Source organism: Podarcis melisellensis, assembly GCF_964234715.1.
Source record: "Podarcis melisellensis genome assembly, chromosome: 3".
Classification (NCBI taxonomy): Eukaryota; Metazoa; Chordata; class Lepidosauria; order Squamata; family Lacertidae; genus Podarcis; species Podarcis melisellensis.
Genome location: NC_138530.1, coordinates 89,471,751 through 89,487,203, shown reverse-complemented (window position 1 = coordinate 89,487,203; position 15,453 = coordinate 89,471,751). Strand labels below are relative to the sequence as shown.

The 15,453-nt window shown below is 43.9% G+C and overlaps 1 protein-coding gene and 1 long non-coding RNA gene across 10 annotated transcripts in view; both read left to right on the top strand.

The window, feature by feature from the left end:
* The window catches only part of MLIP (muscular LMNA interacting protein), a 56,955-nt gene that overhangs the window by 38,827 nt on the left and 2,675 nt on the right, over positions 1–15,453 (top strand). For 5 of the 9 annotated variants that reach the window (XM_081906071.1, XM_081906078.1, XM_081906073.1 and 2 more), the window contains 5 exons: positions 1,299–1,343; positions 6,519–6,647; positions 7,326–7,514; positions 13,342–13,395; positions 14,314–14,470. In XM_081906071.1, coding sequence (XP_081762197.1) covers positions 1,299–1,343; positions 6,519–6,647; positions 7,326–7,514; positions 13,342–13,395; positions 14,314–14,469 — 573 coding nt within the window. In that variant the 3' untranslated portion in view covers position 14,470. The remainder of the gene's footprint in view (positions 1–1,298; positions 1,344–6,518; positions 6,648–7,325; positions 7,515–13,341; positions 13,396–14,313; positions 14,471–15,453) is intronic. The other 4 variants (XM_081906072.1, XM_081906076.1, XM_081906077.1 and 1 more) reach the window with 4 other exon arrangements.
* LOC309367405 lies at positions 1,350–5,934 on the top strand. Its single transcript, XR_014167140.1, has 2 exons — positions 1,350–2,375; positions 3,920–5,934. It is a non-coding gene; the product is annotated as an uncharacterized lncRNA (long non-coding RNA).

Sequence of the window (15,453 nt, the reverse complement as noted above, 5' to 3'; positions counted from 1 at the left end):
ATTTTGAAAAGAATTTGTAAGAAATATCACGAATGATTCCAACTAAGATGTTACTTTCTCACTGCAAAATGTATTCGCTTCTCCTGTCATACCATGGATATTTTGTTATAAGGTGGTGGCTAAGCGCAGAGATTTTGATGAAAACATAGGTGGGTTTTCCCTTCTATGCACAATTAACAGAGGGAGGGAACATTTATTATCCAGGGAAAGGTATTTATTTCAAGACAGGTTGATGTTGCAATTTTAGTCTACATGAGAAAACATATTCATGGTTACTCCTATAATTCGTTTTATTTCCTCAGATGTCTCACTGTAGGAGGTAAAGGAATAAAAATCCCCAGTTTATTTTTTATTTATATTTCTAAATCAGTGCAATAGATAGCTAGAGAGGTGATGGGTTGTTGTTTTTTATCATAATGATTTGAAAAGGGATCATAGAAGTGATCAATCACTCTTCTGAAATTGTCAAACATGTTAAACTATGTTTGGGGCATTGTTCCAGTGGTAACTGCCTGGGGGCTTTCCAAAAGATCAATTTATTTAGTGCAACAAATATGCAGCTGACATTCATTTGCCACAAGTGCTAATAATGCAGTATTGAAACAGGAATCAAATATAACGTGCCTACCATTAGGGAGAGGAGAATCTCTCAGTTTTTGTTCCTCTCAGTTTCTCATTTGTCTAGTCTTCAGTCATCATGAAAATTCACCAGCGTTTGCTTGCAAATCCCTCCTAATATACACAGTTTATACAATTTTCCAAATATACACATTTATGCAAGCAGTTTCCCCCAATGTAATGCTTTGTTGAGTATGTAATTTTCACTAATATATGGATTTTAATAATGAACAATTTTTCTTAGTGAATGTGTTTTTGTGTGCATTACTTGTCTGCAGAACTGAATTGCAAAAATCAGAGAATTTAAAATATAGCTGTGTTTTGGTTCACGTATTAATTAAGTTCATTTTTAAAGGTGAACTGATGTGAACTTTCCCCTCCCTCTATCCCTGGGTAAGCTGCTGCTATGAGCATTTAGATTTTTGTGCAATTCATTTTGTTGCTTGTAGAAACAAATTTCATTTGGGCTACCTTTCTCCTTTTCTTAGTTCTTTGATTATTATGTACTATTGTGATGCTTAGTTTCATTAAAAAAAACAAAAACCTGACACATCATTTGTTTTTGGGTTGTAAAGCCTCATGCGTTCATACTTTTCCCAAAGAAAAACAAGACACTTTTAACATGACAGAAAACAATGTATGCTTCTAGTTGAACTGATATTGCATGTATTTTATTTCAGGCTAACCTTCGTTCATTGCAATCTGCAGCACCTGAGAAGCAAAAGGTATGTTTCATGTCTAAATTAACGCTCCCCACAACAATAAAATAAAATAGATTATGGAGTTGAAAATGATTGCATTTAAAACACATCACTGGAGTCAAGGTAGTTTTATTTATTTATAGTTTCATGGCTTTTAAACCTAAATATGTGAACAACCAATTAAATAATAAAAATGCAGTGTCAGAGCAACCCATCGCTCAGGATGACATTAAGTTGCAGGGCTCTAAACCAAACCTACAGGCGTGGAATTATTCTAAGGTAAAGGTAAAGGGACCCCTGACCATTAGGTCCAGTCGTGGCTGACTCTGGGGTTGCGGCGCTCATCTCACTTTATTGGCTGAGGTAGCCGGCGTACAGCTTCTGGGTCATGTGGCCAGCATGACTAAGCCGCTTCTAGTGAACCAGAGCAGTGCACGGAAACGCCGTTTACCTTCCCGCTGGAGCGGTACCTATTTATCTACTTGCACATGACGTGCTTTCGAACTGCTAGGTTGGCAGGAGCAGGGACCGAGCAACGGGAGCTCACCCATCGTGGGGATTCGAACCGCCAACCTTCTGATCAGCAAGCCCTAGTCTCCGTGGTTTAACCCACAGTGCCACCCGTGTCCCATGGAATTATTCTACCTAGGGCCAAACTGCATGTTGCATATAGCAGAGCTGTAGCTTCAGGGGTGCTAACTGGGTTTTTTTTGACCCGGGTGAAGTCTCCAGAGGGGCACCACTGAGGCTCCCAGCCTTTGTGAGTGTATGATGCAAATGCGCATGGGTGTGTGTGCCAAATTTGGTCTTTGACCGGGTGAAATAAAGATTAGTTTCACTCCTTCATATAGTGCACTGCTTAGAAGTGGGTAGATCAACTTATGTTGGCATGTGCAAAACAAAATCTTGGAAGTGCCTCTTTCTAGAAGTAAAAATGAAGTGATAATAAATTAAATGCCTAAGCATTTGTTGCCCTGTCTCCCTGCCTGTGGGAGATGCAGCTATGCATCTGAAAGAGTTTCGCAGAACAGTGCCCAGCATTTGGAATAGAGCTGCGTGTTGTGGTTCGAGGGCCCGACCCCCGCGAAGTGAAATGAAGACACAAGGACACGTGATATAAGGTTAATGGGCTAGAAAAGGCCACAACTTTGTTGATTACAGCAATGAAAAGGTATTGGCTTAGGCATTGGATCGAAACAAGTGGGTTTATTCACCAGGGGTTCATCACCTGTTGATGCTAATTCAACTATAGGCTCACCCCTGCTGTCACCGCGGGTCATGCCATGGCCTCCCGCCAAGCAGGCATCGGACAGAATACACGACCGCCAGATTCCTTTAACGGAATACCCCTAAAAATTGAAGGCATAGGCGATGGCCACACCTAGCACTTCGACACACCACAACACATTATTCCAATGCCTAACCGCCACCCGAGCCAAAGGCTCGCCGCCAATACCTTCAAAGCTGCAACCAATCCCAGATGCTTTTGCTGACACTAGCTAACCAAATGTCGTTCCCCAGATCCGATAAGTGGATGCCGTCATTCTGGTATAAAGCTTGTTCGCCGGTCCGGATACGGTCATGATAAATGACTCAGCCATACATAAAGCGCACCCAATGGGCTACCGCCCGATTTACGAGTTTCCTGGTTCTTTCAATGGCCATACAGCTTTGCGCACCGCGCCAAACAATTCTTTTCAGGAAGGAGGACCAGAACACCGTTGTTCTGGGACACAAGGCTGCAAATGCATTCAAGTCTCTTTTTATGCTCCACAACAAGTCCACACTCCTTCTGTTAGCGAGGTCATTCTCCCCCAAATGAATCACAAGGATGTCGGGAGGGCCGAACTTGGCTACTTCCTCCCACAGCAATGGCATAAGCTCCTCCCAACGCATGCCTCTTCTCGAAAACCAGGAAACTCGAACACCATGTGGAAGGCCAAGATTGGGTGCAAGGCTGCAGCTCACCGCTCGTACGCGGGCCCAATGAACTATACTGTGGCCGCAAATCCACACGCTTCTCCTGAGCATAGCTGGGGGTAAAAGACAGAAAAGAAAGGCAGGTAAGTAGGGTAAAGCAGCAGGTCGCGTACTAGCGAATATAAGCCTTATAAGCATTGGATTTCCACCGGCCCATTTCTTTGATCCTGTCCGCCGGTAGCCCCAGGTGCATGGCCGTGGTTGCGGCGCCAATCCTAAATGAGTGCGCAGCGTACTCCTGGGAGGATAAACCACAAGCCTCAATAGCCTTGCGAAGTACTCTGGTGAATTGGTGCCTCAACAATGGTGACCCATCCTCATGGACCAGAAACGGACCCGGGCCGGGCGGTCTGAGGTAGAGGTACCGCCTAGTGTCCTTTACTGGGCATGGGCGGTCTGAGGTGATGGGACGACGACGAGGAATGAGGAATGAGGCCAGGGAAAGGCTGACGCTGCAGCAAAAGGCTGCTGAACACGCCCCCACCGCGGCACCTGGTTGGGTAGCCACCGGGGGGGCGTGAGCGCCAGCCAGGTGAGCTGGAGGCAGGGGGCAACGCCCCCTGCTGAGCGGTGCTCGGGCTCCCGCCCACAACCACTCCCCTCTCTTTCAGGGAGGAGAGTCTTTGTTTGAAGCTGGGCTGTGATTTGTCAAGCAAAATTACTTTGGCCAAGTGGCTGACAAAGAGGCTTGCCAAATATATTGCTTTGTTAGGAACAATATCAATGCAGCGGATTGCTGATACCATTGTATTCAAAGCTGCTTTGCAGTTATCTTCCATTGAATAAATCAAACGCTTGAGATGTCGTGTTTTCAGTCTGGTACTGAGCCTCAGGACTTCATCATTTTATTAACTGCAAAGCAATATTCAGCAGGCTGCTTATTATGGTGTCAAGAAAGCAAGGTCCTTATTTGGAACTCTAAAACGGATTTCTCGCTGTTTTTGAAATGCCTCGATTTCATTAACAGATCATGAGCATTAAGTAACAACTTGAACTTCATAGTACTGTTGGACAGGAAGGGGTTTGGGGAAACCTAGTCCCATAGCCCTGTCTAGCCATTGACATGCAATGTAGCATGCAAGCCTAGAAATTGATAGTAGGCATAGCATTCAGTATCCTGAGGATCTCAGCTTTCTTTTCCTTCGACATCAGGTTTCTAGTCCTTATGGTTATGAAAGTGGACTTTGACAGTATAAGGGCAAATTGTCCCCTGGGAAAGCTTTTGTGGTCCTCATTTTCAATATGAGTGATGAATTGTTGTGCCACCCACAATGACTCTTGTGATGTGTTGGGGAAAATGGGAGTGATCAGCAATAGGAGACAAGCAAATACAAATAAATATTTTCTTATTGGTTATGTATCTGGCTTTCCTAAGTATTGGCTTCCATAAGGCATCTATGAAGACCTGATGTTTCCTAAAGCACAATGCAATACAGAGAAAGTATAGAGTGCTAAAAGAGAGTTCAAAATGTTTAAGTTATGTGTTTTACGTGTACAAAACAAGTAACTTGTATCTCGTAAATGTTCATGAGATTTGTTGCTCCATAAACATGGGCTCAAATAGAAGAATTTGCATTTTCCTCTTAGGAATTTCTGGAGAGCAGTAATTTAGTTGCCAGTGGGAGGACGAAAATTAGACTTCTTAAATCCAAGGCTTTTGCCTCCTGTTCTTCTGATACATACATGAAAAGGAATTTTTATTACCCTTATGTGGGTTGTATGAGACCACTGTCATTGCTTTAATTTTTTAAAGTATTGATAGAATACAAAATGTTCTATTAATATTTTCCTGAGTGAAATATAGCCCTGGTAGGAGAATGACAGAAAATGCATTGAAAGTAATTTTTCTTTCCCTTCCTTCCTTCCTTCCTTCCTTCCTTCCTTCCTTCCTTCCTTCCTTCCTTCCTTCCTTCTCCTTCTCCTTCTCCTTCTCCTTCTCCTTCTCCTTCTCCTTTCTCTTTCCCTTTCTCTTTCTCCACCTTTTAATAATTCCAATACAGATGCAAACTTTTTCTTCCTTTTTCTTACCTTGTTGGTAGTAAGTAGGTGCAACAGGTGGTCTGAGGTGTGTCTGCGAAACTGCAGTTAAAAATCATCCAGCCTCTAGCACAGTGTATTACAATTCCTACAACAGGCAGAAAAATCATTAAGAGATCTTCCAAGACCCCCATCAATTTTCAAAGTGTCCAGGGGTGGGGGGTTCAGAACCACGGCGCTAAGTGAAATGTATTCCACCAGGGGAGCTTGAGAAAAAGCTTATCTATCTGGGACAGTGAAACAGATGGCTTAAACACCTGGCATGCCACAGTTCACTTTTAGTAGGCTATATGCAGTTTGCTAGCTACCACATTCTGCCTGAGTTTTCTTCTCATCTTTCACTGAGGCCCTGCCCCTGGTGCCTTCCATTTTTGGGCTGCGATGCTACAAAAGACAAAGCTTTTCAGGGGTGGTACCTGGTTTTGGAATCCCCTGGTAAAGAGGTTCCACTGGTGCCTACTTTGCAAGCCTTTAGATTCCAGGTTAAGACATTTTTATTTACCTGGACGTGTATGCATGTGTAAATAAGATAAATAAATAATGCCTCAGCGTGCCTTGTGGGTTGGGTTTTATACACAATCTTAAAGAAAAAGAAAAAGGAAGTTTTGACTCTCCAGTTGCTGCAACAACCGCTCAGGGATGATGGGAGTTGTAGTCCAGCAATGTCTCATGCGCCAAAGGTGGTTTTCAGCTATGATTTATACTGGTTGTGCCACAAATGCATCAGGGTGGACGAGTGCAGCAGTTTCCCTTTCATACTTAACCGTTCTTGGCTTCGGCAAGAAGGGATGCTCAATGAGAAGTAACGAATGTATCTTTATGCTTTATGACATGTAAGGGTGGCAAGTTAAAATCTAAGAATGTACAGTATTACCTCGGGTTAAGTACTTAATTCGTTCCGGAGTTCCGTTCTTAAGCTGAAACTGTTCTTAACCTGAAGCACCACTTTAGCTAATGGGGCCTCCTGCTGCTGCCGCGCCGCCAGAGCACTATTTCCGTTCTCATCCTGAAGCAAAGTTCTTAACCCGAGGTAATATTTCTGGGTCAGCGGAGTCTGTAACCTGAAGAATATGTAACCTGAAGTGTATGTAACCCGAGGTACCAGTGTATGCAGTTTTCCAAGACATGCACACAATTCACACACACAAACGTATCTCTCTACTTCTCTTTCCTGGAAACTAGACAAAGCCTGGTGTCATTCGTCCAACAATGGTGAAAGCAAAAATAATAACGTTAAAGGAAGAGGAACCTGCCCAACCAAACCCATTCAGAAAGTACCTAGAAGAAACCGGTGGCCTCCAAACTGATCAGGTAAAACTTCTTTCTTTTCCTAATTCAGCTGAGATTTTCTTACTGGAACAATGTAGCTGAATTTGTCTTAAGTATGCAGGTGGATATTTTTAACAATGGAAATAACAAACCATCCCTGAACCAAACCCTCTTCCCACTCACCCCCCATATCTAATAAGAACTGCCCCCCTCCTATGCTGATGTCATTGTGCTGTGTGCCTCCCCACTTTTGTGTCACGGGTTGGTGAGAATGGGGAGACTTGGACCCTCAACCCCACTTAGCCGCCAAGCTCAGATGAACCCGCCTCATAGGGTTGCTGTGAGGATAGCATGGGAAGGTATCCATTAATGCCACCCTCGGATGAAGCAAATCAGACGTTCACCAGCTACTCCTTGTCCCGCTACATTAACTATTTTTTCTTCCTTATCCAAACAACTTGAGAACAATTGTGTCCAATCCAACAGGGGCATGAGGCAACATAGTAGATTCTCCCTTGCTGAGACGAGCCCATCTTTCATATTATAATAAACTGCAGTCCTTTACTGTATCTGCTGCAGTAACCGTATTAACATCCACAAAACCATACAGAAATAACAAGTGAATTCTTAATCGTACAAAGTCAAGCAAACTGGGCATCCCCTCTGGGCCTCTTGGGTTGTCCATTAACCACTCTCTTTGTCTGCTTCTCTTTCTTCCAGGATTCATCTCTTTCCCATCCTTATTTATATACTAAACTGAACTCTCCTACTAAGTCCCCATTGCACCCACAGGGGCTCTCTCATGCTGACTTGCTAACTCCTGGTCCATTCAATCATTTGGGTTCCATCTTTGGCGACATCCATGACAGTTCTTATAGTCCTTACCGTCGCAATACTTTGTATAACAAGGTGAGAAGTGTCTCTTCCTGGTGTTTCTGTTGTGTTAATGAAGGGCCAAGGTTTTTGAGGCAGCAATTCTAAAAACAAAGTAATTCTATACACAAATGCATTGATATAGTGCCCTTTGGCCAAATGGTTTCATAAGAACATAAAAGTAGCCCGACTGGACCAGACCAAAGGCCTGGGGTCAGACGCAGATGGCCTTTATTGGCTCCCAAACCCTGCCCACTTGCCTGGCCAGATTGGCCAGGATTCAGATAAACAGATGGCGGGAAAGCCCAGTACTCCCTAGCAGCTAGCTTAGGAGTTCTCCAATGGCTGACCGCCTAAATCAGGCACTGCTCCCAGAGGGTAAGTATTTGGAGCCACCTGTCCTGTGACCAGGTAAGCAGCCATTTATGAACCAGATGCCTGTGTGAAGCCCATCAGCAGGGCCAATAGCCCTCTCCTGATGCTGTTCCCCAGCAACTGGTATTCAGAACCATACCTGGATGCTTCACAACAAATCAGGGCAGTTTCAAAAACATAGCACTTTTAAGCATGTAAGGACGTGGGTGGTGCTGTGGTCTAAACCACTGAGCCTTGGGCTTCCTGATCAAAACGTCAGCGGTTTGAATCCCTGCATCAGGGTGAGCTTCTGTTGCTCAGTCTCAGCTCCTGCCAACCTAGCATTTCGAAAGAACACCAAAAAGTGCAAGTAGTTTAATGGCATTTCTGTGTGCTGCTCTGGTTCGCCAGAAGCGGCTTAGTCATGCTAGCCACATAACCTGGAAAAATGGCCGACAGAGCAGACAAACGCCAGCTCCCTCAGCCTGTAAAGTGAGATGAGTGCCACAACCCCAGAGTCGTTTGCAACTGGACTTAACTGCCTTTACCTTTTACTTTTAAGGACACTTACTTGGCAGGTACTTGACATCAATAGGTTATATACGGCCTCTAATAAGCATCTTCAAATATTGTGAAATGAAAAAGCATTAAAACAAGCGTCCTTGTGTTGTGAATTTCACTGCCTTCCTCAAGGCAGCCTCACTGGCTGATAGGGATGTGGATGCAGGCCTGGGGAAAATGCCCTATCATGTGGGGAGCATTGCTAAATATTATGGGGTCGGAGGAGAAGTTACCACGAGGATGCTATTTCCAGAAGCATCTTTGTGGAGTATATAATATGATCAGATTCAACACTAAGTCAAATTCTGGACCACATAGACCAGAATTAAAAATTATTTGAGTGTCCCAGAAAAGCTTGGTTGCTCTTATGTTGTTGTTTTTAAATTCATGCGCTATGATTCCAGTCTTCGTGTGGTATTCAATCAAGTTTTACTCAGAGTAGACTTACTAGATCTAACTTAGTCTTTTTCATTAATTTCTGTGGGTCCACTCTGTGTAAAACATAATTGAATACCACCCCATTCATTTTCAGACACTGTAGATATCCTAGCACGGCAGAGCTAAATTTCATTGATCTTGATCTAAATTTCACTTGATCTCTGATTAGCTTTAGAGATTTTTTTTTTTCCAATAGAAAGTGCAGTCTTTCCAGCATCATTAAAAATATATCCCAGGCATTTTCTCAAACTATCTCACATGAGTTGAATTTTAAATTAACCTTCTGCTGTGTCTACAATGAAATCTGAATTAACTAGGTAAGTTGTACTGTGATCATTCTACCACTAGAGAGCAAGATTCACTGAGCAAAATGACCTTCAGCATTCATGAAGCATTAACACACCTGCTTAAGCTGAATGGATTCAGGTATTTTTCATTTGCTTTTGAAAAAGCAATTCTTCATTTAGAAAGAATATATATATATATATATATATATATATATATATATATCCCCTGTGAGTGCCATTGTAAATTAACTTGGTGAGAAAGAGTCTTTTTATGCCTTGTATCAGGGCCATCTTAAGCATATCCGGTGCCATGGTGCAAAGATCCCTCTGGCCCCACCCCCTTTCCCAGAGTTGTTGACATTTCCCCAAGCCTCTGCAAGGATCACTCCTCCAGTGGAGGCTTGAGAAGGAAGCTGCACGCCCACCAGCCATATGGTTGATGGAGCACAGCTGGCGGGCGTGCAGGGAAAGGGGAGGTCGCCGGCAAAGCTGGAAGCTGCCCAAGAGTGGCTGGGCAACCCTGTCAGGTGGGCGGGGTGCATACGTTGTTGTTGTTGTTGTTGTTAGATGTAACAGTAATGCACATTGTCGTAGAGGTGCAAAGGACTAATTTAAAAGTTCAGATTTACAGCACATTTGAGCCATTCACCCCAACATCCTTACGTCAGTCAGAACCACTTCACAAAATGCACATTTCTACACTGAAACAAGTTATACATTTGCCTAGTTTGGATGTCATGTTGAATAAGTTGGCTATGTTTAGCTTGGAGTAGAGTTATTTTCTGTTGCTGCAGAGGGCAGGACTTGGAACCAAACAGAGGGATCTGCAGGGAAGCAGATTTAAACATTACACCTATTTGTTGTGGGCTTTGTTCTTTTTAAAAACATTGTATTATTTGACCAATGGATTGTTTAGTTGATTGTTCCTGAGCCTGCTATGTGACCCTCTGTGGTGAAAAGCAATCTAATTGTTCCATTATTAAAACATACTTTTAGATCGTTTTTTCACCACAGATGGTGGTCTATTAAATCTATTAAAACATGCTCAAAACATTAGATCTATTAAGACATACTTTTAGATCCATAGTAGATCTGCCCCTGCTCCCAGGGTGTGTGGGGGGGGTATGGGTGTGCTGTAAATGTCTGGTGTGGAGTGAGATGGAAGTGGCTTTCATGTAAGAATTAAATAGCCTGCATAGTTTTGTTGTTGTTGTTTGCAGAGCCTTGAAAGAGCAGATGATGCAAAAGAGCAGCAGGTGTGGGGGAACCTTAGCTTTCCAGATGCTGCTGGACTACAACCTCCATCATCCTGAGCCATGCTCTTTAGGGCTGACGGGAGGAGAAGTTCAGCAACATCTGGAGGGTCAAAGGTTTCCCACACCTGCTTGCCTGTGTGGAGTGGCACCATTTTCTGCATATGGCATTTTTGTTTTAGTCTTGGTTAAAAAGCAGACACAGGCAAAACACCAGGAGAAATCTGGAAATGAATACAGTAGCACCTCGGCTTACGTAACCCTCGGGTAACATAAACTTTGGGTTGTGAAAGCAGCAAACCTGGAAGTGTTTCGCCATGCACGCATTCACAGAAGCAGTCTACCATCTACCGCTGTGTGCGCATGAGCAGAAGCGGTCTAACTCTTCTCCTTCGGTTGCAAAAACCTCGGGATCCGGCCGGACCTCCAGAATGGATCCTGTTCCAGAGGTACCACTGTAAAGGTAAAGACCATTAGGTCCAGTCGTGACCGACTCTGGGGTTGCGGCGCTCATCTCGCTTTATTGGCTGAGGGAGCCGGTGTACAGCTTCTGGGTCATGTGGCCAGCATGACTAAGCCTGTAATATAATGTAAAAAGAAGTGCTTCTCATCATCACGATTAAGGCTGTGACCTCCTGACCAGGTCGTACTGACTGTCTGTTGATGGGTAGCTTCAAAGTCTCCCTTAAGATGGTTCTTTATTTTGAAAAGGACTTGAACCGGACAGCTTTCAAACAAAGGACTGATTTCTGTAAGACAGGACACACAGCCTGAAAGAATTGAGTTTACCTAAGAAATAAATTGGATATGCCTTTCAAATTTGTGTGTAAAGTTTATGTTTTTGCATTCCTTTCACATCAGGACAAAACAGATCTGCATGTCTTAAATGCCTAGGGAGAATGAAAGTTTGAAAGAGATGTTAGCCTCACTAAATAGCACAGGAAATATGTGGGAAACAGAAGATGTTGGAAACAGTCTTGTTGCTATGGCATTTGCCAGTTGCCAACTGGTATAATTTGATGTCAAGGGCACACAGTTCCTATTGGGAATGAAAAAAACCTCCCACAGCTAAAAAGACAGTCGTTCAAGGAGCCCCACGCTCCTGCTGTGAGTGATAGCAGGTGATCTACCATACCATTAAAAATATGGAAAGGAAACATGACTCATTCTCTTATGCAAGAGGAATAAAGGTTTAATTAATCTATTTTGTGATCTTCTGGCACTGCAGCTTAAGTGTCAAGGGTTTTGACATGGAATTGCTGGTCTAGAGAGAACAGTGTCAGAAAGCCTTTTAAGATGCCCAAGGAGGAGAAGGAACACTTGGGTTTATTGGGGCAGGTGAGGGAGGTCAGGGAGAGAGGAGCCACTGGTGACATACCTACACTCATATTACTCTCAGCACGGTCCTTAGCTGCATACAAATGGTATGTGTATAGGTTCTACTCTAACTCCAACAATTTGGAGTTAGAGCTGAGAGTGGGTGTTCCCTGACTCTTCCCCCCTTTTTTTGGTGGGATTCAGTGACATGTTGGCAAATTCAGGTCGAGAAATTAAAGTTGATTTGGCATTCTTGCAAGCACCCCCCCCTTCCTCTTCCTACAAAATCAGACCTTTGTGAAAAGGAAAAGGCATTGGAAAGTATGGGTCAATGTTTCCTTGATGGAACATCATCTAACCTCCCTGGAAACAAATGGGTTGTTTGCATATGAATAAAAACTGGCATTTTCTGGATGTGGGGTTTTATTCTTTGGGGGGAATTGCAACTAAACTTCATCTAAATTAGCATCCTATTTCTAGCAGGGGACAAAACAGCTGGTTATGGAAAGCCCCAAAAGTGAAAGCTCTAAACATGAGGATTCAATGTAGGCAAGAAGACCCTCAGCTACAGACCAGCCTTCCCCATCCTTGGTTCCTCCAGATGTTGCTGAGCTACAGCTCTCATCATCCTGTACTTGATACCCAACAACATCCAGAGACATCCTTAGCCTAGGGAAGGCTGTTATAGACAGAGGAGCTGATCTAATTCCCTTTTAAATTAATCTAAGCTAGTGGCGATCACAGCGCCTAAGACTTGCCGATTGTATGGTCGGTGGTTTGAATCCCCACGGCAGGGTGAGCTCTCATCATTCAGTCCCAGCTCCTGCCCACCTAGCAGTTCGAAAGCACCCTTAAGTGCAAGTAGATACATAGGTACCACTTTATAGCGGGAAGGTAAACGGCGTTTCCGTGTGCTGTGCTGGTGCAGGCTCGCCAGAGCAGCTTCGTCACACTGGCCATGTGACCCGGAAGTGTCTTCGGACAGCGCTGGCCCCCAGCCTCTTAAGCGAGATGGGTGCGCAACCCCAGAGTCGGTCACGACTGGCCGGTACGGGCAGGGGTACCTTTACCTTTTAGTGGTGATCACTATATAGCTAGCACTCTCTGGGGCTATGTGGGTAGCAGCAAACGTAAGGCTCAGTGGCTGAGGTCACCAGAGACTGAAAACTGGTTTAGCACCCATCCTCCAACAGTCTCCACAAGTGAATATGTTCCTTTATTTAATCTTGTGGAAAGGGCGAAGCACAACTTTTAAGGCTACTGTTATGGGTGGGGGCTCACCTTCACCACTACCCGAAACAACCTTTGGAAGATTGTCCACCACTGATGGGAATCTTGCAAAATATCGGGGTGTGTCTGAGTGCCTGTACACAGTGCACATTGAGATGCACTGCAGACACACACTTTCAAAATCTTCAAAGTACACAAACCCGCACATGCATGCTGACAGCCTTAACGATGGGCATTCTGCTAACAACGCAGCGAGAGGAGTTTTTCAGATATCAAGCTGTCATGCAGTGTTCATGGGCAAAAGCTGAACATTTATCTTCAGTGTAATTTGCAATACGCCAGGTGTTTACCCCCCATGAAATGCCATTAAGTGCCATTGCAGTGTCTGCTTTGTAACGCTCTTGACATTTCCTCTCTTTGCAGCCCACTCATCCGATAGTGCCCATTCCAGAAAATGAAGCACTCAGCTCCAAAGAGGTAATGGTAAAGCCCTCTGCATTTCTAAATGCATGCAGGGTTATGACCGCTCACTCAGATTTGTTCTTGTTGATGCAATGTAAGAATGAAAATCAGGAGAGGGTGTAGATGGGAAAAGGTTGTTTTGTATGACAGGTTCACATGCATGGGTTAAATCCTTTGATCTGTTTATTTATTTTACTTCTTTATAAAGGCATTCAAATACTTCCTATGACAATCAAGCTCAAGGAAGTGTACATATTTAAAAATATATATAGAAAGAGGGCCACCACAGAGAAGGCACTCCAACCTGGTTTCCTCCAACCAAGATAGTGACACAGCCAGGAGTGCAATGCTTGGACAGTACAGTAGGGGCAGAGGCACTCCTCCAGGTATCCTGGTCACAAGTTGTTTTATAGGTTAAAGTCAAAACCTTGACTTTCACCTGTTAGTTTATCAGAAGGCAGTGGAGTAGCTTCAGGAACTGTGTGAAAGAGAGCACTAAACGGCACACAAATTACACACTTGTGCCTATAAATGAAAATAATGGTGGTCACGGCATGGCGATAGGTGGGATAGAATTAATCATATAGAAGGGGAAGGAGAAATCCTGCCTGTACCTTTTTTGTGGTGGAACAAGGAGACGGCAGCCAACACTCTTGTTGCTGAGTGGATGGCTGACCTGATGTAGACATGTTATTCTCATGCCATGGCTGTCCGGAGTCTCACCTACCAAACTTCTTCCTCAGCTATGGCTGGTGTGGGGGCAGGAGGGGGAAGCTTGTTCTAGAGTGAAGCCTTTATTCTGTTTCCCCAAATTTAAAACTTCTAAAATTTCTAAAAGCTATGCTGTTTTTTTGAAGAGGAAAAAGAGAGAGGCAAGCATACCTGTGTTGTGTTCAGAATAGCAATATTTTTTCTAACTGGAAACTTTTACAGCTTTGTTCTGCTAGAGCACAAAACAAGCTGGATTTGCTGTCCTACCAGGAAAACAAAGATCTAAGCAGAGGAAACGCTCCAGACAATGGCAGTCCTCACAGCAGAGCTCACTGTCTACCAAGAGATTTTGAGAACGTTTTTGCAAAAACCACCTAAGGTAGATTTGTTTATTATCCTAGCTTCCCCCAAGGAGCTCAAGGTGGCATGCATGGTGCTCACAGTGGTCTGTGAGGTAGATGAGGCTGAGTATGACTTACTCCAAGCTCACCTAGTGTGCTTTGTGGCTAAGTGGGGATTTGAACCCTCATCTCCCAGGATCTAGACCAGTGTTTCCCAAACCTGGCTCTCCAGCTGTGTTTGGACTACAATTCCCATCATCCCTGACCACTGGTCCTGCTAGCTAGGGATGATGGGAGTTTAGTCCCAAAACAGCTAGAGACCCAAGTTTGAGAAACACTGTTCTAGACCAATACTTTATCCCAGCCTTTCTCAACCTTGGTCTCCAGATGTTCTTGAACAACTCCCATCATAATTGACCACTGGTCATGCTGGCTAGGAATGATGGGAGTTGTAGTCCAACAACATCTAGGGACCCAAGGTTGCGAAAACCTTCTCTGACCACTGCAATACTGTGTTTCCTGTTCATGACCCACATTTTCAATATGTAAAGCATCAAGGCACATGGCAGGAGAGTCTAGCCATCTTGCTCTCTGCACTCAGAACAGAAACATTGATGACCCTCCAAATGGGTTGCAGAAGTTGCCTAATAAAGACCTCGTAGACTCTCATCAATGAATTAGTGCATCAGTCTTTAGCCTCCAGGATCTCTGAAATAATTATAGGCTGTCTGTGTAAAATAATACCTTTTATTAACAAAAAGGGACATCGTCACAGCTGGATGTTTCATGCGATGTTAACAACACAGCACTGTAGACATTCTCTACTGATAATGGATCAAAATTATTTATTCATATGAGCATGCTTGCACTCTGGACAGCACACCCCTTTCCTGTGTTGGTTAAGATGTGTTGCTTCAGTTGCAATTCCTAGGGTAGACTGTCAGGAGGCATCCTGTTTTGTGTTCATCACAGTTGGCACTGATTCTGACAGCTGGGATAGCTCAGTCAGTAGAGCATGAGA